This window comes from Leptodactylus fuscus, chromosome 2, assembly GCF_031893055.1.
Source record: "Leptodactylus fuscus isolate aLepFus1 chromosome 2, aLepFus1.hap2, whole genome shotgun sequence".
Lineage (NCBI taxonomy): Eukaryota > Metazoa > Chordata > Amphibia > Anura > Leptodactylidae > Leptodactylus > Leptodactylus fuscus.
The window spans coordinates 221,764,255-221,790,657 of NC_134266.1; the positions used below are offsets into that span (position 1 = coordinate 221,764,255).

The 26,403-nt window shown below is 42.1% G+C and overlaps 1 protein-coding gene across 1 annotated transcript; it reads left to right on the forward strand.

Annotated features, from left to right (window-relative positions):
• The first annotated feature begins 15,467 nt into the window (after positions 1-15,467).
• On the forward strand, positions 15,468-25,306 carry METTL1 (methyltransferase 1, tRNA methylguanosine). Its single transcript, XM_075265691.1, has 6 exons — positions 15,468-15,656; positions 16,590-16,756; positions 17,793-17,977; positions 18,796-18,909; positions 21,304-21,405; positions 24,851-25,306. The coding sequence occupies exons 1-6, from the start codon at positions 15,529-15,531 to the stop codon at positions 24,983-24,985; spliced, it is 831 nt and encodes a 276-aa protein (XP_075121792.1). The 5' UTR covers positions 15,468-15,528; the 3' UTR covers positions 24,986-25,306.
• The last annotated feature ends 1,097 nt before the right edge of the window (positions 25,307-26,403 follow it).

Sequence of the window (26,403 nt, forward strand, 5' to 3'; positions counted from 1 at the left end):
TTCCATTCACAAAGTCATATGAAGGCTTAAAGGGATTCTATCATTGGGAAAAATCATTTTTAACTAATCACATCCTTGCATAGCCTTTAGAAAGGCTATTCCACACCTACCTTTTGTATGCTAATCTGCAACAAAAAAAGCTGCATTTCCGCATTGTAAGGGCCAGAGCTCTATGTGGCACAAACTGTTATGTCAGTCCAGGTAGCTGCAACGGGGCTAAGGGATAGCAGTAGGGAATCTCGCCCTGCACTATTCCCACTAGCTATCCCGGTCCCTGCCTCACGGGTGTGGGTCGGCTGTACTCAGGCTAAGCCTGACCCCGACAGCTCCTCTCTCACTGACACCGTAGGCCTAGAGGGAAGTGGGAGAAGGAATGCCCTATAAGATCTCTAGGGACTGGAGACTAAAGGGGGTCACCCCTAACGAACAAGTGAAGCTGCTACTGACAGGGACTGACAAGGGTGTGCGCTGACTAACAACACAAGCAGCACACAGGAAAAATGTGGGAAAGGATTCCCCCAAACCAATATGGGAAGGAACCATACACTAGGAAACAAACACAGGGAAACTGAGTAGAAATCAAAGGATAAGGCAATTCACTCACACAGTCAATAATACACAGAGGGAGGATTGGTGAACACAGAAGGGAAAACACACACACCAACTTGTTCACCCAAAACCTCCCAAAAACCAACCACGGAACTTCCTCTATCCAAGATAACCACCTACTCCTCCTGCTAAGGCCTAGCTCTGTAAAAGCGACACTCAGCACAGAACCATGGGAGGCATGGGTTTAAATACAGAGTAGAGACCACTCCTCCCAGGTGCAAATGGGAGGACAGACTAATTAACCAGGAAATCAAGCTGTCTACCAACAGTGCGTGCGAGCAAGTCAGAAGGTGTGCACCAATACCCACGACACAAAATACTCCTAACAGGATCCTCCCCTCAAGGAGAAGACTCCGGATTCTCTAGGAGCATCCTTCTTCGGGAACTCCTTGTGGAATTTCTCCACGAGTCTGGGGGCTGACATATCCGACTCCAGAACCCAAGAATTATCTTCAGGACCGTATCCCTTCCATGCCACCAGATACCGTAGCTTCCCCCGAACATATTTGCTATCCAGAACTCGGGATATCTCATACTCCCCGGACTCAGAAACTGGTGGAACTTTAACTGGAGACGTTCCCTTCTTGGCCTTCTTTAACAAGGAGACATGGAACACCCGGTTTATCTTCCACCTTTTAGGTAGTTGCAGCTGCGCCGCCACTTCATTTACCATCTTGATGATCTTAAAAGGACCCACAAACCTGGGACTCAGCTTCTTGCTAGGAACCTTCAACCTGATATTCTTGGTGGACAACCAAACCATCTCACCAGGGAAGAACTGCAACTCTCCTCTCTTCCTATCCGCCTGGACCTTAGCCTGGTGCGACGCCCGCACCAGATTCTCTCGGATACGGGACCATACCCCTTGCAGCTTTTTAGAAAATAGCTCCTCCTCCGGAACTGGGGACGAAATGGAAGAAAATACTCCGAAAACAGGATGTCTACCACCGGAGCAAAAAAAAGGTGTGGTACCTGTGGCGTTGGAATCATGGTTGTTTAAGGAAAATTCTGCCAAGGGAAGAAAGTCAGCCCAATTATTCTGATTCTCTCGAACAAAACACCTCAAAAACTGTTCCACATCCTGATTCTTCCTCTCTGTTTGCCCGTTAGACTCTGGGTGAAACCCGGAGGAAAACGACAGTGTAACTCCCAACCTGCTGCAAAAAGCCCGCCAGAATTTAGCCACAAATTGCGGACCCCTGTCCGAAACGATCTCCTCGGGAAGACCATGCAACCTTACAATTTCTTTAATAAATGCCCCTGATAGTGTCTTGGCACATGGCAGCCTGGAAAACGGGATCAAATGGCACATTTTCGTGAAGCGGTCAACGACTACCCAAATGACCGTGAAACCCTTAGACACTGGAAGGCCCGTGATGAAATCCATAGACAGATGAGTCCAAGGTGCCTTAGGAGGTTCCAACGGATGTAGAAGACCGTGGGGACGGGTATGCGACGCCTTGGCTCTTGCACAGACCGAACAACTTTGAACAAACTGCAAGACATCCTTACTCCACCCTGGCCACCAAAAATTCCTAGACACCAATCTCATGGTCTCTGAAACCCCCGGGTGACCAGCAAGAACCGACTCGTGACACTCCCTCAGGAGACTTTGTCGGAGAGTAGTTGGGACAAACAGCTTGTTTCTAGGTATCTTGGAAGGTGCAGCGTGTTGCGCTTCGATCAAGGCTTTCTCCAATTTCGTGCCCAATACTGCTACCACCACTCCATCCCCAAGAATAGTGGCAGGCGCCTCTCGTTCCTCATCGGTCGACATATACCGGGATAAAGCATCAGCCTTAACATTCTTTGAACCCGGCACATAAGTCACGGTAAAATGGAACCGCGCAAAAAATAGAGCCCATCTGGCCTGCCGTGCATTTAATCTCTTCGCCGACCCAAGATAAACCAAATTCTTGTGATCGGTAAATACCTGGACTGGCCTTCTGGCCCCCTCCAGGAAATGACGCCAATGTTCGAACGCTAGTTTTATTGCCAGTAGTTCTCTATCTCCGATGTCATAATTCCGTTCAGAGGCAGAGAATTTCTTAGAAAAGAAGGCACAGGGATGCGTACCCTCCTCGAACTCCTGAGAAAGTACTGCACCCACCCCCACCGAGGAGGCATCCACCTCCACTCGGAAGGCCAACCTCTCATCCGGCTGTCTCAAAATGGGAGCGGAGGAGAATCGCTTCTTCAATTCTTCAAACGCGGCTAGCGCCTCTGGCGACCACTTAGCACAGTCAGCCCCCTTCTTAGTCAAGTCCGAGATGGGTTTCACAACCTCAGAAAATCCCTTAATAAACTGGCGATAATAGTTGGAGAATCCCAAGAACCGTTGGACCGCCTTTAGGTTCTCAGGTCGCGGCCACTCCAAGACTGCCCTGACCTTCTCAGGATCCATCTCGAACCCCTTGTCCGATAGGATATAGCCAAGGAAACATAATTTATTGACCGCGAACACACATTTCTCCAGCTTAGCACTTAATTGGTTAACCCTCAGGAGATTTAAAACCTCTCTCACTCTCTCCCAATGAGTCTCCAAATCCGGGGTGTAAATGAGTATATCGTCCAGATAGACCACAACCCCCCTCCCTATGACGGCACTTAGTACATCATTAATAAAATTCTGAAAAAACGCGGGCGCATTGGTTAGACCGAAAGGCATCACCAGATTCTCAAAGTGTCCTAGGGGTGTGTTAAACGCTGTTTTCCACTCATCCCCCTTCTTGATTCTCAGCAAGTTATACGCCCCACGTAAATCTATTTTACTAAACCAGCGAGCTCCCGTAATCTGGCTGAAAAGATCCGAGATCAACGGGATGGGATAGGGATTCCGCACCGTGATTTTATTAATCTCCCTAAAATCCAAACAAGGGCGCAACCCTCCATCTTTCTTCTTTACAAAGAAAAACCCCACTGCTACTGGGGACTTAGATGGGCGAATATGCCCCACCTCTAGACTCCCCTCAATATACTCTTTGAGCGCCTCCCTCTCCGGAATAGTGAGATTGTACAACCTTGTCTTGGGTAACACTGCATTAGGTATAAATTTAATCGAGCAATCATAGGTGCGATGTGGTGGTAATGTCTTGGCTGCCCTTTCCTCAAAGACCTCCCTGAACTCACATATTTCTTGAGGCAAATTGTCTATAGACAAAGACATAACGGATATGGGCAGACATCGACCATTACACCCATGCCCCCAAGAAACTACTGTCTCGGTCTCCCAGTTGATAATAGGGTTATGTTGCTTCAGCCAAGGCCACCCCAACACTACTTGTGCTGGTAACTTAGATAACAAGAACAAGTCAATCTCTTCCCTGTGGCCACCCACAATAAACTCCAGACCCTCCACCTGTTTGGAGATGACAGATTGCTGTAGAGGGGTCTTATCAATAGCCCACACTGGTATCTGAGACTTCAAGACCAAAGGACTCACCCTTAATTGCTCACAAAACTCTGAGTCAATAAGGTTGACTGCCGAACCACAATCAACCAAAATCCGGCACTTCTGCCCATTTACCCATCCATCAAGGGTCAACCCGGCAGTCTGAGTACAGGAAATATGCACACCTCCCTCCTTAGTGGGTTTTCTCCCTTTACCCTCAATAGACCTGGGGTTATTACCCTCCTTGGCGAACCATTCTCTGGAGGGGCATACCCTTGCTACATGTCCCATCCCTCCACACACAAAACAGCGTACTGTGCGGGACCCTTCACTCTTGGGTCTAGCACTTCGCACAGTGGCCCCAATCTGCATGGGTTGGTCCCCCGGGTCCTCTCCAAAAACAGAGAATTGAGGAGGGCTAACCCCCCCAGGACTCTTGTCTCCACGCTCCCGGAGGCGCCGTCCAACTCTAATTGCCAGCTGCATGGCCTCATCTAGATCTCCCGGAACAGGGTGAGAAACTAGATGGTCTTTAACCTGGTCCGAGAGCCCTGTCTCAAACTGACTAAGTAGAGCGGGGTCATTCCAGTGTACTTCTGCTGCCCACCTACAAAACTCTGTGCAATATTTCTCTATAGCGTGATCCCCTTGCACCACACGTCGTAGGTTATACTCAGCCGTGCGTACCCTGTCTGGGTCGTCATACAGTAACCCCATTGTGGAGAAAAACGCCTCTACAGTTAGTAAGCAAGCTGAGTCGGCTGGTAACGAATGTGCCCAGATGAGGGGATCATCTCTCAATAAAGTAATAATAATCCCAACTCTCTGTACCTCAGAACCGGAGGAAAACGGCCGTAGCCGGAAATACAAAAGACAGTCCTTTTGAAATCGGAAAAAATCTGACCTCTTACCTCGGAAGGGTTCAGGTAAGCTGACTTTTGGCTCCAGAGGCCGACCCACAGGGGCGCTACTCACCTGCCTCTGTATGCCCTCTACCTGAGAGGCTGTGTGTTGAGCCAACTGCTGTACTTGAGATACGCCAGAAGCTTGGATGGCATCCATTCGTAGCTTGATACCCTCCATTTCAGTGGAAATCTGCTGCACCGCCTGGTACAACTGTTTCAGGTCCGTCATAATGCAAACGAACCTTTCCTTTTTTTTTTTTTTTTTTTTACCGGCTGAGTGTACTGTTATGTCAGTCCAGGTAGCTGCAACGGGGCTAAGGGATAGCAGTAGGGAATCTCGCCCTGCACTATTCCCACTAGCTATCCCGGTCCCTGCCTCACGGGTGTGGGTCGGCTGTACTCAGGCTAAGCCTGACCCCGACAGCTCCTCTCTCACTGACACCGTAGGCCTAGAGGGAAGTGGGAGAAGGAATGCCCTATAAGATCTCTAGGGACTGGAGACTAAAGGGGGTCACCCCTAACGAACAAGTGAAGCTGCTACTGACAGGGACTGACAAGGGTGTGCGCTGACTAACAACACAAGCAGCACACAGGAAAAATGTGGGAAAGGATTCCCCCAAACCAATATGGGAAGGAACCATACACTAGGAAACAAACACAGGGAAACTGAGTAGAAATCAAAGGATAAGGCAATTCACTCACACAGTCAATAATACACAGAGGGAGGATTGGTGAACACAGAAGGGAAAACACACAAACCAACTCGTTCACCCAAACCTCCCAAAAATCAACCACGGAACTTCCTCTATCCAAGATAACCACCTACTCCTCCTGCTAAGGCCTAGCTCTGTAAAAGCGACACTCAGCACAGAACCATGGGAGGCATGGGTTTAAATACAGAGTAGAGACCACTCCTCCCAGGTGCAAATGGGAGGACAGACTAATTAACCAGGAAATCAAGCTGTCTACCAACAGTGCGTGCGAGCAAGTCAGAAGGTGTGCACCAATACCCACGACACAAAATACTCCTAACACAAACGCTGCATTCTAAAGTCCCTTCAAAGTGGCGAATCCCATTTATACATTGCAGAAAAATACCCTCAGCGGAAATGTAATTTGCCATATACCGGTATTTGTATTATTTAGCTTTGTTTGGCTACTGCAGCTGCTAAGTTTTACTATACACAGTCAGCTGCAGAATACAGTTTGGAAGCATATCCGTCAATCTGAATGACTGTACAACTGGTTGAGAGTAGGGTTGAGATTTCAAGATCGATTTTAAAATCCGATTTCCGATCATTTTCCAGCTGATCCTGATCTCGATCGTGAAATTTGCTCGATCGCTGATTGGAATCCGATCTTTTCTGATCCCGATCCTCAACCCTAGTCAATCCTTCTCTATGGGAAAAGTAACTTTTAGGGTTGAGCCGATCTTGAAATAATCTCCGATCTCGATCCCGCTGGAAAAGATCGGGTCGGAATTCCGATCACGATCATGAAATTTACTCGATCGCCAATCGGAAACCGATCTTTTCCGATCCCAATCGCTCAACCCTAGTTGAGAGTTAAAAAGTCAACACTGGCCATTTTCATGAGTTAGGTGTCAACCAAACTCATTCAGCCACTTCGTCCCCCCCCTCTACATTTTTCAATTTTTGTTTTTAACTCCCCGCCTTCCAAACCCGATAATCTTTATTTTAATTTTCCATTCACAGAGCTTAATGTTTGTCGAACCAATTGTACTTCAGAATTGGGGCAAGACGGTGGCTCAGTGGTTAGCACTGCAGTGCTGGAGTCCTGGGTTCAAATCCCACCAGGAACAACATCTGCAAGGAGTTTGTATGTTCTCCCCGTGCTTGTGTGGACTTCCTCCCATTCTACAAAAGACATACTGATAGGAAAAAAAAAATTGTACTTCAGGATGCTACCGTTTAACCCCTTCCCGACATCCACCACACTATTACGGCGGATGCTGGGTGTTTAAATATGGCGGCCACTTGGGAGCTGGGCGGCCGCCATACCCGCCTGGTGTCTGCTGCTTTATACAGCAGACACCTTGCACTAATGCCAGCGGTCGACATAAACCCCTCTGGCGCCTCGGTCAAAACTGACCGAGGCGGCGCCTGGGCGCCACCATTTTGCCGGTGATGCCCGACGCCTGAAGCAAGCTGCAGGGCCGACGTCAACTTGGCATGACAGCCAGTAGCCTTATGAAGGCTCCCCGACCTGTCTGCAGTGACTTTCTTTTGAAAGAAAAGAAATAATGATTTTTTTGCAATGCATTATCATTGTAATGCATTGCATTAGTGATCAGACCCCCCGGGGTTCAAGACCCCTAGTGGGTCTAATAAATGCAAAAAAAAAAAAAATTAAATAGTTTAAAAAATATAAAAAAATTTAAAAGTATTAAAAATCCAAATCAACCCCCTTTCCGTAGAACACATATAAAAGTACTTAAATACTGTGAAACACATACACATTAGGTATCTCTGTGTCCGAAAATGCCCGATCTACAAATCTATAAAGATATTTTTCCCGTACGGTAAATGCCGTAGCGGGAAAAAAGTCAAAAGTTCCAAATCGCTGTTTTTCCTCTGATAAAAATTTGAATAAAAAGTGATCAAAGCAAGAAGCAGTCCCCAAAATGGTATAACTGAAAAGAACACCCGACCCCGCAATAAAAGATGCCCTATACATCCTCGTACACAGAAGTATAAAAAAGGTATGGTTGTCAGAATATGGCGACTCTTTAAAAAAAAACATTTTGTGGGCACAGTTTTGGATTTTTGTTAAGGGGTTAAAATGTAAATAAAACCAAATAAATTAGGTATCCCCAGAAGCCCGTAAGAAAATTGCACAAATGCTCTTTTTCTTTAAATCTACCCCATTCAGAATTTTTTTTTCCAGCTTCTCAGTACATTGTACAGAGTAATTAACCCCTTCCCGCCAATGGCACTTTTTGACTTCCTGACCAAACTCGATTTTTCAAAATTGACATGTGTCACTTTATGTGGCAATAACTTTGGAATGCTTTAACTTACCAAAGTGATTTTGAGATTGTTTTTTCATAACACATTGTACTTCATGTTAGTGGTAAATTTTGGTTGATGTTTAGTGTTTAATTATGAAAAAATAGGAAATTTGGTGGAAATTTTGAAAAATATGCATTTTATAAAGTTTGAAATGATGTGCATTGCATACAGATAGTCAGACTGCCAAAATTATATCATAAATCTCATGTCCCAGATCTCTGCTTTATGTCGGCATCAAACTTTAGTCAATGGTTAATGGTAAATATTCAGACTGGGCCACAGTCACCAGTGGGGTGCCACAAGTCAGTATTAGGTCCTCTCTTGTTTAATATCTTTATTAATGACCTGGTAGAGGGTTTACAAAGCAGGGTGTCTATATTTGCAGATGATACTAAACTTTGTAGGGTAATCAATAATGAGGAGGATAGTAGAATATTACAAGGGGATCTAAGGAAACTGGAAGCATGGGCGGAGACTTGGCAAATGAAGTTTAATGTTGACAAATGTAAAGTAATGCACTTTGGGCGACGTAATAAAATGTATGACTATGTACTAAATAGTAAATTACTGGGTAAGACTGTCAATGAAAAAGACTTAGGGATTTTGGTGGACAGCAAGCTTACCTTTAGTGACCAGTGCCAGGCAGCTGCTGCCAAGGCAAATAAAGTTATGGGATGCATCAAAAGAAGTCTAGATTCTCATGACAAGGACATAGTTATGCCTCTATACAAATCACTGGTACGGCCACACTTAGAATATTGTGCGCAATTTTGGGCCCCGATATACAAGAAAGACATAAGTGAACTTGAAAAAGTGCAAAGACGGGCAACCAAAATGATTAGGGGAATGGGTGGACTGGAGTACAACGATAGATTAACAAACTTGGGGTTATTCAGTTTAGAGAAAAGACGTCTACGGGGAGATCTAATAACAATCTACAAATACAAGAAGGGAAAATACAAAGAACTTTCTAAGGATATTTTTACTCCTAAGCCAGTGACAGTGACAAGAGGACATCCTCTACATATGGAGGAGAGAAGATTTCACCAGAAACATAGAAGGGGATTCTTCACAGTAAGAACAGCGAGGCTCTGGAACTCTCTGCCCCAGGAAGTGGTGATGGCGGATTCACTGAACAAGTTCAAAGTGGGCCTGGATGCCTTTCTTGAAGAGAAAAATATAATGGGTTATGGTCTCTAGATTTTAAGGACACGTTGATCCAGGGTTTTATACTGACTGCCAGATTTGGAGTCGGGAAGGAATTTTTTCCCCTGAAATAGGGCAATTGGCATGAGCCTCATGGGGTTTTTTGCCTTCCCCTGGATCAACACTGTAGGGGATTGTAGGGTTATAGGTTGGACTTGATGGACTCATGTCTTTATCTAACCTCATCTACTATGTAACTATGTAACCCTTTTATTTTTTAGGGACATTATAAGATCAAACAATATTGAAAATTTTCAAGAAATTTCTAAAACCCATTTTTTTAAATGGACTAATCCAGTTATGAAGGGGTTTTGAAAGACCCTTGTATTAAAGCCCCCATAAATCACCCCTTTATTTTACATAATAAAACATTTTATATGGGATTTTGGGGGTTTTATTTATTTCTAATTTATTTTAAACTTTTTTATTTTTACTTTTTTATAACTTCTTTTTCTGTCCACATGGGGGATTGAAGCAGTGATCTGCTGATCTCTGTTTCACTAGATGTACGCTGCAATACACGTGTTACACGTGTATTGCAGAGTACAGGAAGCTCTCAGCCCTGTGCACACGCATGGGGCTGACAGCTTCCATTTTGGCAGGATCAACCAGGTACGTGGAAGGGACGGCATGGGGCAGATCCAGGGTCACTGATCAGACCCCGAGCTGCCCACTACCAACACCGGCACCCCCCAAAACCGTCGCGGGGGGTGCCGATTGGCACCATTATGTACCGACACCACTGAGATGCCGGCAGTCATGTTTGGCTGCCGGCATCTCAGGGGTTAACACCCGCGATCGGACCCGGTTCCAACCGCGGGTGTTACAGGGCATTGTCACCCGCAGTTTCTGTGTGCGCACCATGCAGCCACCGTAGTACTACGGCAGTTTGCGGGAACTCCTTACCTGCAGCGCCGTACTATTACGGCGGATGTCGGGAAGGTGTTAATGGCGGCATCATGAAGAAAAATTTGTCCCACAAACATTAAGACCTCTTATGGCTCTGAAAACGGAGAAATAAAAAAGTTATGGAGTTTGGAAGGGGGGAGTCAAAAACGAAAATCAAAAAATGCCGTCAGCAGGAAGGGGTTAAAATTCCGTACAATGTACTAGGAAGATGGATAAAAATTCAGAATTGGTTGGAATTGGAGAAAACTGTGTTCGTAAGACTTTTTACGTGCTTTGTTTTTACTGCACTCTCTGTGCATCTAAAATGGCACCTGTATTCTATAGGTTGCTACAGTTCTGGGGGTAGTAGTTTTACTTACATTTTAACTCCCTTAAAAAAAAAAATCCAAAAGTTTGCAAAAAAAATATAAAATAAAATTCTGATATTTATTCTGACATTTTTTTATATTTCGGTGTATGGGGATGCGTAAGACGTCTTTTTTTTGTGGGACCAGATGTACATTTCATCTATTTTGGGGAATGTGTATTGTTTTGATCGCTTTTTATTCAAATTTTAAGAGAGGTGAAACTGAAAAAAATGGCGGCTTTTTTTTATTGTGTTTCTCGCTATGACGTTCACCATGTGGGAAAATTATTTTTATGTTTGTAGTCGGGTGGTTTTGGACACGGGAATGTATTTGTTTTAATTTTTTTTTTTGCTTTTTAAAAATTATTCTAGGGAAATGGGGGTGATCTGAATTTTTAATTCTTTTATATAGAGCAGCCTGTAATAGAACATAATGCCAGACAAGCATGGAAGGCTTCAATAGGCTCCTGGCTGTCATGGCAGTGGATCGCCTACCCAGGATTTTGTGACCAGGCCAGAAAAGCAGCAAAGTGGTACATCTTTGGCACAAATTGGACTGTGCACTGCGTTGAAAACCAGCACTTCTATGCTTTCTGGCGTACGTCCCTTAGTAAATCCCCCCTTCCATTATATTTATATTTTTAGTGAACAACCTCATACCACTTAGTGTTTTTGAGAAGATTTCAGCTGGCATATAACTTGTTTGTGCGAAGCAATCCAGGGAATTCTGAAATAAGGACAAGGTCACCAAAGAAATTACTCTTTAATCACACTTGGCTCACATCCTAAGTAGATGCTGTGAACACTTTACTTACTTAGGGATGAATATTCACCGGCAACACAGTATTTTCAGGGCTTACAGGAGCTGGGGACTGTCAGCAGTGATGAAGGGTGATTGGTAATACTCATCTTAAAGTACAGATACCCTCATACATTCAGACTAGGTTCACACTATGTTTTTTGCATCCTGTTATGGCTCTGTTCACATCTGTGTTGGAGTCTGTCTTGCAGATTTTGTCCAAAATTCTGAAAAAAAACAAATTAAGGCCGGGCCCTATGTAGCAAAAACCGCAGCAGTACCTGCAAAGTGGATGGGATTCTTGCTAATCCGTATAGTTCTATTTGTAGCAGAAATTCTGCAGACTACCTGTGCAAAGCACTGCAGAAGAAAGCGTGACGCATCTCCACACCGGAGCTGAGTTCTCTCCATGCCCGTCAGATCCCGGCTGTACAATACAGCTAACAGCTGCAATTGGTGCCAACACCGATCGTGGATGTTAACACTTTAGAACTTTAAATGCCATGGTCAAACGTGACCGCAGCATCTACAGTGCACGGTCGCCATGGACGCTACCATCTTTGAACAAACGCCGCCATCCAGATCATCATCGGATGGCAGCGATCAGTTGCCATGACAACTGGGAACCTATCGAAGTCTCCCTTCTATCCCTTCTATTACACGCTGCAAGAAGTAGTGTGTAATAGAAGGCAATGTATTTTACTATTCACTGCAATATATTTGTATTGCAGTGAACAGTGTGAACGATCAGACCCTCTAGGGTTCGTTCAAGGTCCCTAGGAGATCTAAAAATAAAAGTAAAACTAAATTTTTTTTTAATCGTATGTAAAAAAACCCCACAAAAATATAAACGTTCAAATCACCCCGCTTTCCCTAGAGATATAAAAATAAAGAAAGAATAATAAACATAAACACATTATGTGTCCCCATGCTCCAAAATGCCCAAACTATTACAATCTAAAACTATTTCTACCATATGGTGAATGGTGTATTGGGGAAAAAAATCTCAAAATGGCCAAAAGGTGATTTTTTTCAACACTTTGCCTCCTATAAAATGGAATAAAAGGAGTTCAAACCATCAGAACTTCCCCAATATGGTAGCAATAAAAATGTCATCTTGTTCCGCATAAAAAGATGCCAAACCCAGCTCCATAAACATAAATCTAAAAAAAAAGTTTGGGGTGTCAGAACATGGCAACATAACAATCTTTCTCTATTTTAAAGTTTAAAATTTTTTAAAAGGTATCAAAACATTTCAAATACTATATAAATTTGGTATTGCCGTGTTGATACTGACCTGCAGAACACAGGTAACATGTCATTGTTACCACATAGTGAATGCTGTAAAAATTAAACCCATAAGAACTTCAGGCAAATGCATTTTTTTTTCCAATTCCACCTCATTAAAGAATTTTTTTCCAGCTTTCCAGTACATTGTACCAGATATTGAATGGTGGCATTAAAAAGTACAATTTGTCCTGCAAACAATAAGCCATCATGTGACTCTGTGAACCGAAAAATTAAAAAATTATGGCTGTTGGAATAGGGAAAGGGAAAAACGGAAATGCAAAAACAAAAATTGACAGAGGCATGAAGGGTTATGTCTAATACACGCTATGTGCATTGTTGCACTATGTATTTATATTTTGTTGTTCCTTGGATGCTATCCATTAGTGTCCACAATTATTGTTGTTTTCAACATAACAGGGACGGACCCCCCGAATGGAAACTCGAATGCAGATGTGAACTGGGACTCAGTACAATAGTGTGTGGAGGAGGGGGGTCACAAAAAAATCTCTCCCAATACTATCTTATAGGGTGCATGCACACTACGTAACGCCGGGCGTGTATGAGAGCCGTACACGCCGGCGTTACAGCAGGGCTGCCGAACACTTCCCATTCACTTCAATGGGAGCGCTTGTAAACGCCGCTGTTACGAGCGCTCCCATTGAAGTGAATGGGAAGTGTTCGGCAGTCTGCCGTAATGCCGGCGTGTACGGCTCTCATACACGCCCGGCGTTACGTAGTCTGCATGCACCCTTAGGGTCCATTCACATGGAGGAAAATGGTGAGGAATTTGGTGTGGAATTTTCCACGCTGAAAAAAAAGCCTCCCATTTATTTCAATGGGTACCGCTAGCTTTTTATTTCTACTAGTAGAATTTTCCACAAGCAGAACCCATTGAAATCAATGGGAGGCTTTTTTTTCAGCGTGGAAAATTCCACACCAAATTCCTCACCATTTTCCTCCATGTGAATGTACCCTCAGTCCTCAGAAAGTTTGGTAATCCTTTCCCTAATGTAACAGGTATAACTACCACCTCTGTACCTATAGTAATCTCCCAAATAACTGTATACAAGAAGTTAGATCTTACCCTAAAAAGAATAACATACATAAGAAGAGTGGTCTATTGTATCAAGTTTGTGTGTTTTCTTAGAGCTGCAATAAACAATGATTGTTAATAAGTAATATCATCACAGTCGCACTACTAACCTATTAACTAACACTCCATCTAATTACATTGAGAAAAAAATGATGAACTGCTGAATTATAAATCTCTCCCAAACTCTTTTCACCACAGTTGCCCCCATGGCTGCACGGCTTTGATGCCTTTGCACGCTGTGCCATAGATGTGCAACCCAGAGCAGATTTTAAAAAATGGCGCCTGCTCAGGAGTAGAACAGACAGCATAGCTGCAGAGTCTCTGCTGGTTTACATGGCAGAGACCCTGCAGCACTCTATGTTGTAAGAGACATCTCTGATCACAAGCAGTTACAGTAGCCCCTGCAAAGCCATAGTCAGATCTCACCATCGCAACCGAGAGGGTTCCAATCACTTTCACTCTTATGTACTTTGGAGTCGTTCAGTTGTTATGGCAGCAAAGAGCCCTCTGAAGGTTCACATGTCTCCCATAGAAATATTACTATTAAGGCTTGCCTGTGGCAGAACTCAATAGTGTAGTCATTTTACCGTAGACTGCAAAACATTAATTAAAAAATATTACATTCGTTTTTAAAATTATAAAGAAAAATTCAAAATCACCCCCTTTCACTATAAAATATATAACAATAAACTAACATAAACATATTACGTATCGCCCATACTTTAGAATTTTTTTTAAGGTGGTAAAGCGTAACAAAAACTATACGAGTTTGGTGACGCCATATTTATAACGTCCTGCAGAATACAGGTAACATCTTATTTTGGCTGCACAGTGAATGCTGTAAAAATTAAGCCCACAAGAAATTTGCACAAATGCAATTTTTCTCTAATTATACCTCATTCTGAATTTTTGTTCCAGCTTTCTTTTACAATATATAGAATATTAATACTATTATACCATGATACCCTCATACGGTTCTGTGAATGGAAAAATAAAAAAGTTATGTCTTTTGGAAGGCGAAGAGTAAAAAAATCACAATCAAAAAATGGCTATGATGGGAAGGGGTTAAATGGGCTTTTTAGCCCCAAATGGATTTTTCGTACTGATGATGTATCCAGAGGATAGGATCAATGTTTGATCTTTGAGTTCCGTCTTTCAGACCCGCGCAGATCAGCTGTTCCCGAAGCCTTCAGGTGGTGTAACTGCTGTAGTGGATGGGGGGACGGGGGGCACATGTAGTCTACTCCTATTTAAGTAATTCCCCAGACCACCACTATACAGTGGATGGCGCTGCTGTGTCGCCACTATTACTTGAATAGGGATAGCCTGCATCCTATCCCATTCACTACAGCAGCTTTCACGCCTAAAGGCGGCCATAATAACTGATGTGTGCTGTGTCTACCTGTCAGTCCCCACAGATCACATCCGATAACCGATCCTGTTGATTGCTCATCAGTATGAAAAATCCATTTTGGGCCAGAAAACCCCTTTATTACACGGAGCCATTACAAAACATGTCTGCTCTGTAAAATACAAGCCCTTGCGTGGCGATGTAAATGGAAAAGTTATGGCTACAATAAAAGTACAACTAAAATAAATAGACGAAAACAGCGAAGATGTTAAAAACAAATATTTTCTCCCCTCATAAATCTTTTGGTCCTTCATCTTTTTCAGAGGATATTTTAATGTGCTGCTTTAATATTTTACAAATAAGTCGTCTTATTTTATTATAGTACTGTCTCCATCTCACCCTGCTGTTGTGCCTCCATCTTTAGTACTGTCTTCTGCCAATTTCAAAGATGGCAGCATTACAAAGAGACGTAGCGAATAAAGGCGACCCTACAGGTCACGTGGTTGGGATGACGTCATCCTGCGCCGGGCAGGGAAGTGAGTGCGGGCAGCACGTTGTCGGTGTATTGGTGGCTGAGAGAGAAGTTCATGCAGTGCAATGTCCGAGACCCAAGTGCAGCCATGTACTGCAGCGGCAGCGCCGGGGAAGAGCGTGTCCCTGCCCCAGAAGCGCTACTACCGCCAGAGAGCCCACTCCAACCCGATGGCTGATCACACCTTCATGTAGTAAGTTCTCTGGAGTGACAGGTGGCCGTGTATAAGCCTAGAGCTCCGTATCATGTATATTAAAGCTATATACTCTGACTGCACATTGACTAGTATGGAGGATAAATGATGGGAGTCAGGAACAGTGAGTGGTTAGTGCTTGGTACAGTGCAGACAGTCAATAAGCCAGCAATGCCGGTCACAACTGGCAAACAGATTGGTGGCCGGTAATTTCCAAATGTAGCATTACATGGTAGCCATCCTGATGAATGCATGCCCTGGTAACTACGTCTGCACAGGAGCTTGCCCACTACTCAATTCACATGGCCAACAAGCACAGTACTGCCTTCAATGCAGCTAGTGACTGCACTGTGTGCATGTGGTCACTGCAGCCTGGTGGTCACAGTGAGGGGATTGTCACAGAAAATATGGCATCAGTTTCATAAAGTCAGCATGGCTCTGTTGGCTTATGTATGCCGTGGCCAGTCTCTATGTATCTTAAGCCTAAGGATGTGTTCACACAGCTGTGATCAGTCTGGAAAATGCAGACTGATTCCTTGGCAGAATGTGCTCATGTGCAGAAATTATTATTATAGTTTATTTGTATAGCACCATTAATTCCATGGTGCTTTACATTTGGGGGTTACATACAGTACACAAAATATACAGGTAGATATAATAATTACAGTGACCGACTGGCACAGTGGGGTACAGGGCCCTGCCCGCGAGAGCTTACAATCTATCCATCAATCTACAATCCATGTACTTGCCTCCAAAACAACCCAACTTAGAAGACTGGAATGAGATTTAGACCCAGAAATGTATGTTATTAAAAACAAATCTCCTGTGTGTGAATACGAAGTTACCATTCTCTGGCTCGTAGACAGGGAACTCTTCATGGTGCCCCTTTTATATCTAATGTTTCAACATTCTGTTTTTTACGTTATTTTACAGCCCTGTGAAACCTGAAGAAATGGATTGGTCACAGTATTATCCGGAATATTTCAAGCCTTTGTCATCGGATAGTTCTCATGATGACGTAAAGGACACTATGGAGTTGAAGAAGCAAGAGCATCAAGTTGAATTTGCAGACATTGGCTGTGGATATGGCGGTTTGCTAGGTACTGCTCTAACTTAGTTAAATACAATTACTCTTAAACAAAAAAAAAGTGTGCTGTATATAAATATATATGTATTTCAAGATTCAAAAAGTCAGTCAGCACTCTGTTATTCATGAAAAAAGGTGCAAGTATATATCCCATTCAGTGTTTCTGTACACTAAAAATTGGACCTTTCGCGAGCAACTATATGTCTTTACTTATAGCACAGCGGTAGGAAAGAGACGTAAGAGACAAATTTAGACTTGTATCTTAAGATACCTGGGGGGGGGATCGGTCACCCATTACATTGTTTTATCCCTCTTGCTCTGTTTGTCAGATAAAGCTCATGTCTTTTCAAGCAGTGACAGATAAGTGGGTAAACCTCTAGTATGGAGTGTTGGACTGGTGCAGAAAATCAATCATTTAGCCATGCCATCTCTTCAAAGGTGGCACTGTGATGTGATGCCACCTTTGTCATAAGTCAGTATAACATTCTGCCGTGCTCAATGGTAAGTGCTATTACTGTGCAGTGGATGCATCTAGGAGATGGGACAGTGTTTTGCAGAGTTGTTGCCAGTGCAGGGTAATCTTAAAGGGATTAGGCTATGTTCACACCACATTTATTAATGCCCTTTGCTGTCATCAGTTATAGGATGACAGTAACTGACATTAAATGTAGAAGAGACATAGACAGAGCCCTCACTGTCTGTGTCCATTGACTCTAATGTAAACATCATGGCGGACACTGTATTCTATGTTCTTTCTCCTGTCATGTTTACTTTTGTAATAAAGAAAAAGAATGCACAACTTTTTCTTCTATCAGAAAAGTAGAAAACATAATGGAAGAAAACTTCCATCATGTTTTTGATATTGGGTTGAGCTCAGATGGTCCCAGAAGAAGGGGGCTCCGTCTGCGTGTATCATTTAATGTCCTTTGCTCTCATCCTGTGGTTAAATAATGGTAGTGTGAACCTAACCTTATCCAGCCCAGAAAATAACAAGAACTGCCGTTTCGAATAGTACTCGCTCATCTGTAATCTCTATGCTTTATTTGCAGTTGAGTTGTCCCCATTGTTTCCAAATACACTTATGCTCGGACTGGAGATACGTGTCAAAGTATCAGACTATGTGCAAGACAGGATCAAGTCCTTAAGAGAAGGCCACCCTGGCCAGTACCAGAATATTGCCTGTATCAGGAGTAATGCTATGAAATACCTGCCCAACTTCTTCAAGAAAGCACAGGTAGATTCTACATCACAACCTCTGTGAAATCTCCTTGGGTTGATTTGTTTTTCATAAAGTAAGTTTACAAGTAACTTTGTAAATTATTATGTTGTGAATTATAGCATAGAACCACAATCATAAATCACCCGCTTAAACGGACTGTGCAGGATATTGTATTATTGTAACAAGAGGCCAGGGAAGATGAAAAATTCAATAAACAAACAAACTCCAAAACATACTTATCTGTCTCCGGTGTTCCAGGCTGTCTGGTTACTGCGGTGTCCCTTGGCTTTTCCAACGGAAGTCCCTGCCGCATGTGATCACTGAGACCAATCGGTGGCCTAAGGAAGGACACGGGACTTCACTCTGGAACATCGCAGGTGACGTCCCGTCTCCTTTCTTTAGGCTTCTGCTGATTGGCTTCACTGATCACATATGACTTCTGCTGGAATATTCCTGGGGCGCTGTGACGACTGGTCAGCGACCAGGGACACTGGGGAAAAGCGAGTGGTTTTTGTTTTTTTGTTTTTTCACCCTCCCTGGCCTCCTGCTGCAATAATAAAATATATAATTCTACTCCTGGTGGTTTTCATTCAGTAGTTCTGATAATGTATGGAGACTTTTGCTTATTTAAGTTTCCTCTCTGCACCATACAGTCTTCTGTTAACCGACAGAGAAGATCATTTTCCACTTCAGTACAGGAGATGGACTAAGCTGTGTCTAATGACAAGATTGTCAACGGTCTCTAATCGCAACTAGCGGGACTGTGAAGATCCTTTAGATCACATTTTTTGGATTCATGTATTTATACTTTTTTTTTTTTTTTTGTCTTTTAGCTTAGTAAAATGTTCTTCCTGTTTCCGGACCCCCACTTTAAGAAGACTAAACATAAATGGAGGATCATCAGTTCTACACTGCTGGCGGAATATGCTTATGTGCTACGTGTAGGGGTAAGTCATACACATACGATAAGGAGGTGTGTGTGTATATATATATATATATATATATATATATATATATATATATATATATATAAATAACTTTTTTTTTTTTTTTTTTGAGAACGGTATACTGACTGAACGTGCATATTTTCTGTATGGTACATGTACCTATCTCTATTTTCCATGGATGCTTTCTATTTACACAAGATGTCTATTTGTAGAAAAGCTCTCATTTTAATGTATTTGATATGAAAACATTATATGTGGTTGTCTAATTTACAGGTAATGTTAATGAATGTGCATTTAAGGTGTATACACAATTCTCTAAGTTGTGTGCCCTTTGCCATGTTGGTGAAGCCTTCCCCCCACTCCCTGTTCTCCTCCCATCCGTAAACTCACTGATGGAGGGGCATGTGATCTAACAAGTTCTTCAGTTTCCTCCATTCAAGCACATTGTGCAGTATTACAGAGATCCATGACCAGGCTCTGAGTGCTTGAATTAGAGAAACTGAGTATAGCACAAACTTAGAAGGATTTCAGTGCTATGTATTCATCTTAACTAAAAACATTATTTAAAAGGAATCCATCAGGTAGTTTTTCCACCATAAACTGGCCCTATCATGTGCAGGATGAAGTACTTGCCTTTCCATGGATGTCCTCTGTAATCTTTCTGTTGCAACAAAGTCCTATGTAACTTATCCTATGTAGTCATAATGGGTGAGGAGCAGATTGAGCCTAGTCATACTGTCCGTCTGCTAAACCCACCTCATGGGCATTCATGACATCCCCTTCACAGTCCTCTGACATTGACAGATGTCAGTGATGTCCATAAGGTGGGATTATCAAGGGGACATAGTGACTAGGCTAAAATGGCCGCTTCCCTCCATGGCTACTTAGGGTAAGTTCACATGGTGGAAAATGAAGAGGAATTCCTCTTTATTTTCCGCCTGCAGGATACCTGCATCAAGATGCTGATGCGGATTAGGCCCAGATGAATGGGTTTATTTAGCAGGGGGTAAGATTGAGCAGGGCACTTATTCTTTTTCAGTGTTTTGCACAGATCTCTGCCTTTTATTGAAAACAATGGGAGGTGGAATCTGCTGCGGGTTCGGGGGTGGAATCTGCACCCAAATCCGTGGCAGATTCCTCACTGTGCAGATGATTTATCCACATGGTTGTTCAAGTTAAATGTTGGTGTATGGACTGGCTTTGGAATCACAGTCTTTGTATTCATCTTTAATATGAAGAACAGCCGATCCAGAAAATGTGTAAGCGGTGACCACATTGTCTGTACATGCTGGATAGATTTATTTTTTTTTTAAATAAGACATTGAAGTTTTATGGGAATTAGGACATGGAATTTTGCATTTCCTACTTACTGCGGTAAGAAGACCAGTCCATCCATGTGTCCAAGAGACTCTGTGGTGTGTGACACGTAACTTTGTCTTTTATTGTCTCCTCATAGAATTCAGCTGAGCAAAAGAAGTCTTTGTGTTAATCTATGTACATGATGGCAGAAGGTTAGAAAACAGTGCTGGTCTCTTTATTCTTATATTTACCATAGACTTAAAGTGAAGCTCCAGGGCCCCAATGGAAATCTGTAATAGGTGCCCATCTACATATAGTAATGGTGTCTTATATGGCACAGGGACATCTGAGTGAACTTACCCTAAGGGTATGTTACATAAAGACTTGTGATAGCAAACATTTATAACCTGACTGCAATATGGAGACTACAGAGGACACCAGTGGAAAGGTAAGTACTTCATCCTGCACGTGATGGGACTAGTTTAGGGTTCACAAACAAACTGTCAGACTCCCTTTAAAGGGTTACTCCCATCTCTGGTATTTATGACTTCTATTTAGAGAACAAAGATTTCCCAACCCCTGTTTTTTTTTGGATTCCGTGATGGAAGAGAACCGTGTGTGTGTGTGTAAATATCGGAATTTACTTAATTCACAAAAATAGCAAAGGCTACTTAGAGAACAAAAGAGACCCATGCATGTGTGGCCATATCTCCCTTTACTGCAGCTATGAGATATGGGTTGGGGGATCCCGATTCCCAAGATAGCTGCGTGACCTGCATTTATGGTATATACCAGAGATAAGAATACTGCTATAACACTGGCGCCATAGTGGTCAGCCACTTCAGTTGGTTTATTTTAAGAATGGTTTCAGTATCTTTGGAAAGCTTGCAATGTTTGGGGATTTTTTGCTCCTGATGATCATTTTCTGGGTATGACTGTGATGTGGTAACATGTGGCTTTGTTTGTGCTGACTCCAGACATTACTACATCCACTAACTAGACATTGTTTAACTTGTTCAGGTGGAATAAAGGAAATGCGTTCCATGACACCATGTTGTGAGTCATCATGTTATCCTGGTTTGGTGTGTGTTGCAGGGGCTGGTATATACAATTACAGATGTGGAAGAAGTTCACGAGTGGATGGTGACGCACTTCACAGAACATCCTCTTTTTCAGAGAGTTTCAAAAGAAGAATTGGTAAGATGTCTTGTAATACATTTTAGCTATGTCATGCTCGTCATTCTTATTTCTGCTACCTTTTTATAAGTGTAAAGCATCAAGTGTTTAGTAGGTTTTGGAAGCCCTTTGGGACCTTTCTTAAAAAGAACTAAAAATTAAACGTCAATTTAAAACTGAATTTTTCACGTCTCTGGGAGAAAATAAATAAAATAAAAAGGTCAAGAACTGCCGCAAACAAAAACACTGCAGAGTTTGCGCATAACTCGCCATAAATCGGGCCCATTCTCGGGTACCTGGACCTGGCTGGTGGCCTTGCCCATCCATCATTTCAGGAGAGTGTCAGGAGCAATGTAAAAACAATGTAACTTTTTTTTTTTTTTTGCACAAAACGCTGACTGTCCAAAAATAAAATAGGAATATTGCCACCTTTTTCATACCTGATACATTTCTTCCATAGTGTATGTAGACATTTCAGTAACTTACTGTAGACTTTAAAGTTAAACAATAAAACACTAAGGCTGAGGCCACACATTGCGGAAACGCAGCTTTTTTTTGTTTCAGATTTTGATGTGTTTTTTTGAGCCAAAGCCAAGAGTGATTATAAAAGAAATGGGGAATATATAGAAAGCTCTTATACTTCTAGCTTTTGCTCAATCCACTCCTGGCTTTGGCTCAAAAAAACCTCAGCAAAATCTGCAACAAAAAAAGCTGCATTTCCACAATGTGGGGCTTTATTCTAAGAAAGGTTCACCAGAATTCTGTGTACGCTTTAATGAAGCATTTGGTGCCCATGGAACTTCCTAAAAGAAGTACTTGGCCGTCTACAGCAGTCCTTTAGAGCTGAATATAGTGGCAGCATCCAAGCTTGACCTCCCTCTAATGTTGGAACCGATCTAGTGACTGCTGAGAAGCTTAGCGGTTGGTGGATAGGGAATGACTTGTACTTACTGGAGTAACCCTTTAAGGTTAAAGTCTCCCTGGGAAATAGTAGGGCAATCCAAAACAATTGCAGACAACTGGAAGCTGCAGGTCTGTCGTCTCGAGAGAACTCCTCAAATCAGCAGCCTTACAGTGGGGCAAAAAAGTATTTAGTCAGTCACCAATAGTGCAAGTTCCACCACTTAAAAAGATGAGAGGCGTCTGTAATTTACATCATAGGTAGACCTCAACTATGAGAGACAAAATGAGAAAACAAATCCAGAAAATCACATTGTCTGATTTTGTAAGAATTTATTTGCGAATTATGGTGGAAAATAAGTATTTGGTCAGTAACAAAATTTCATCTCAATACTTTGTTATATATCCTTTGTTGGCAATGACAGAGGTCGGACGTTTTCTGTAAGTCTTCACAAGGTTGGCACACACTGTTGTTGGTATGTTGGCCCATTCCTCCATGCAGATCTCCTCTAGAGCAGTGATGTTTTGGGGCTGTCGCTTGGCAACACGGACTTTCAACTCCCTCCAAAGGTTTTCTATAGGGTTGGGATCTGGAGACTGGCTAGGCCACTCCAGGACCTTGAAATGCTTCTTACAAAGCCACTCCTTCGTTGCCCTGGCGGTGTGCTTTGGATCATTGTCATGTTGAAAGACCCAGCCACGTTTCATCTTCAATGCCCTTGCTGATGGAAGGAGGTTTGCACTCAAAATCTCACGATACATGGCCCCATTCATTCTTTCATGTACCCGGATCAGTCGTCCTTGCCCCTTTGCAGAGAAACAGCCCCAAAGCATGATGTTTCCACCCCAATGCTTTACAGTAGGTATGGTGTTTGATGTATTCTTTGATGTATTCTTTTTCCTCCAAACACGAAAAGTTGTGTTTCTATCAAACAGTTCCAGTTTGGTTTCATCAGACCATAGGACATTCTCCCAATACTCTTCTGGATCATCCAAATGCTCTCTAGCAAACTTCAGACGGGCCCGAACATGTACTGGCTTAAGCAGTGGGACATGTCTGGCACTGCAGGATCTGAGTCCCTGGCGGCGTAGTGTGTTACTGATGGTAGGCTTTGTTACATTGGTCCCAGCTCTCTGCAGTTCATTCACTAGGTCCCCCCGCGTGGTTCTGGAATTTTTGCTCACCGTTCTTGTGATCATTTTGACCCCACGGGGTGAGATTTTACGTGGAGCCCCAGATCGAGGGAGATTATCAGTGGTCTTGTATGTCTTCCATTTTCTAATTATTGCTACCACAGTTGATTTCTTCAATCCAAGCTGGTTGCCTATTGCAGATTCAGTCTTCCCAGCCTGGTGCAGGGCTACAATTTTGTTTCTGGTGTCCTTTGACAGCTCTTTGGTCTTCACCATAGTGGAGTTTGGAGTCTGACTGTTTGAGGGTGTGCACAGGTGTCTTTTTATAGTGATAAGTTTAAACAGGTGCCATTACTACAGGTAATGAGTGGAGGAAAGAGGAGACTCTTAAAGAATAAGTTACAGGTCTGTGAGAGCCAGAAATCTTGATTGTTTGTAGGTGACCAAATACTTATTTTCCACCATAATTTGCAAATAAATTCTTACAAAATCAGACAATGTGATTTTCTGGATTTGTTTTCTCATTTTGTCTCTCATAGTTGAGGTCTACCTATGATGTAAATTACAGACACCTCTCATCTTTTTAAGCGGTGGAACTTGCACTATTGGTGACTGACTAAATACTTTTTTGCCCCACTGTATATTGTATTTTGTATGTGAGAGAATCTGTGAAAATTCACACAGCTGAGATTTCTTATCATACATCTGTATTTTCCGCATATGCCAAAATGTGAAACCTCATTTCAGCCTCCTATTGTCTTAAATGGTAGGTCATTTCTCTCAGCGATCTGTATTTCTATTTGTGAAACACAGTTTTATTGGAATTGACTGCTTTAATAAAAACATAGGCAACTGTAATACTAATATATATATATATATATATATATATATATATATATATATATATATATATGTGTGTGTGTATATATATATATATATATATATATATATATATATATATATATATATATATGTGTGTGTGTATATATATATATATATATATATATATATATATATATATATATATACCAAAACCATCTTAAAGGGAGTCTGTCGGCAGAGCCCCACCATATCATCACAGCCCAGCGGATGGCTTAGGGTCACCTGAACCAATCTCTGTGGTTTCCCCTTGTGAGTTGGTGCCTCAGTTGCTGAGATCTTTATTTTTGTCAACATGCAAATTACCTCTTTGGAGCAATAAGGGTGTTGTGACTTCTCTCACTGGACCAGTGACTCCTCCCTCATTGCTCCAAAGGGCTACTTTGAATTTCAAGAAAAACAGCGATATCTTTCTAATGGAGATTGAGCACTGTTCAGGTGACCCTAACCTATCTATGTTGATATACGAGGTTCTAGTGACTTTTTTTTAATATGTGTCAATGTTAAAACAATGTTCACTAAATATTCTTACAGACATGTATATCTTTTGCAGGCAGATGACCTCATCATTGATAAACTGGGTACATCTACAGAAGAAGGAAAGAAAGTTCAGAGAAACAAAGGCCAAAACTTCCTGGCTGTATTTCGGCGTGTGGAGAACGGCACTTTCAGGAGTAAAGACTCCTAGCTGTGGTGTGGGAATGATCTGTCTGCTTAGGAAGGATAAATCAATCTAAAACCTGGATATTGCTGTCAGAACTATTAATATTTTTGGGAGAAGCTGAAAGTACTGCATATGCCCTATCTCCATTTATCTTTACGAGTCTGGTACCTAGAGCTTCTCCGCAGACTGCTGCCCACCTCCGACCTGCAACTTGGGTCTGATAACTAACATGCTATTCTTATCAGCTGAGGATTTAGCAGTGATCTACAGATGTGTGATTTTAGGTTATCTGTAAAGGAATATATCATTTTATTCAGCATTTTTTGCGATACGCCTTTTTTTGTGAGTCCCTTCATAGTACTCTCACCAGACAAGACCTTGACAAATATTTTTTTATTTTTTTAACTCACAGATTCTTTGCTATTCAGTTATGTGCTGATACTTAAGACAATTGAAACTTGTTACACAATGTACTTGTTTTTCTGAAAGTTGTAATTTTGATATGAAATGGATATTTTATTATCCATGTACAGCATTCCTTATAGATAGCTGGTTATTACAGCCATGCCTACGCTCGATAATGATGGAGAATGACATGTTGGTTGTGTATCCCTACATTTACAGCCTGAAGAAATAACTTTGAAGATCGGGTATTACTATCGCTGCAATGTAGACAATCCCAAGAAGGTTGTGTTTTTTTTTTTTTGTTTTTTTTTTAATATGTGACCTGGTATCTTAATAAACTGGTTGTGAAACATTAACCTTTACTAGGTCTGGTTGTGTGATGGAAGAATTTGTTTGAAAAGAGGAAAAAAAAATGGCTGAAGTTAATTCTAAAGAAATTCTGTATATGCATTTGTTCTTTGAAAATCCGATGAATAACACTGCTAGATTGCTGCCAGGCGGTATATGCGTTTCCTTGCTGTCATTGCAGTGCCAGTCAGCAGTCTGCCATGAGTCATACTAGTTGATGGAAAAAATCTGCATAGTGAGAATTAGGTTATGGACACTTTTTTCTTTTTTTTTCATTGCTCTATGTATTTATAAAAACTCAAACTGGATTTTATTTAAAACATTTACTTATTTTCTGAAGCTTGTATGTGTTTGAAAATGGCAAGTTGCTTGATGCTGTTCATTTTCAATCTGAACAGTCTCCTCCTGTCTTCTAAATGTAAATCTAAAATCAATTCTGATTTAAAAAAACAAAAACAAAATTGGACTTGAATTCTGCTTGTTCAAGAGCAGGCAATGGGTTAGAAATTGAACTCAGTGGCTGCTTAGTTGTTGAACTGATGCTGATCAACATTGAGCAGCTTGCTGTGTATTGTAATATACAGTATGTAAACTGCTAAAGCAAAACTGGTATTTGACAACAAAGTAAGTATATTTTTCATACATATGGAATGAATTAATAAAAATACAGGGGTGGCCACACAACAGGA

Bases quoted from the DNA above. Each gene is read 5' to 3' on its own strand.
- METTL1 (XM_075265691.1), top strand. From the start codon at position 15,529: ATGTCCGAGACCCAAGTGCAGCCATGTACTGCAGCGGCAGCGCCGGGG. The intron at 15,657-16,589 runs GTAAGTTCTCTG...GTTATTTTACAG, and splicing joins GCTGATCACACCTTCATGTA to CCCTGTGAAACCTGAAGAAA. The intron at 17,978-18,795 runs GTAGATTCTACA...TTTGTCTTTTAG, and splicing joins ACTTCTTCAAGAAAGCACAG to CTTAGTAAAATGTTCTTCCT.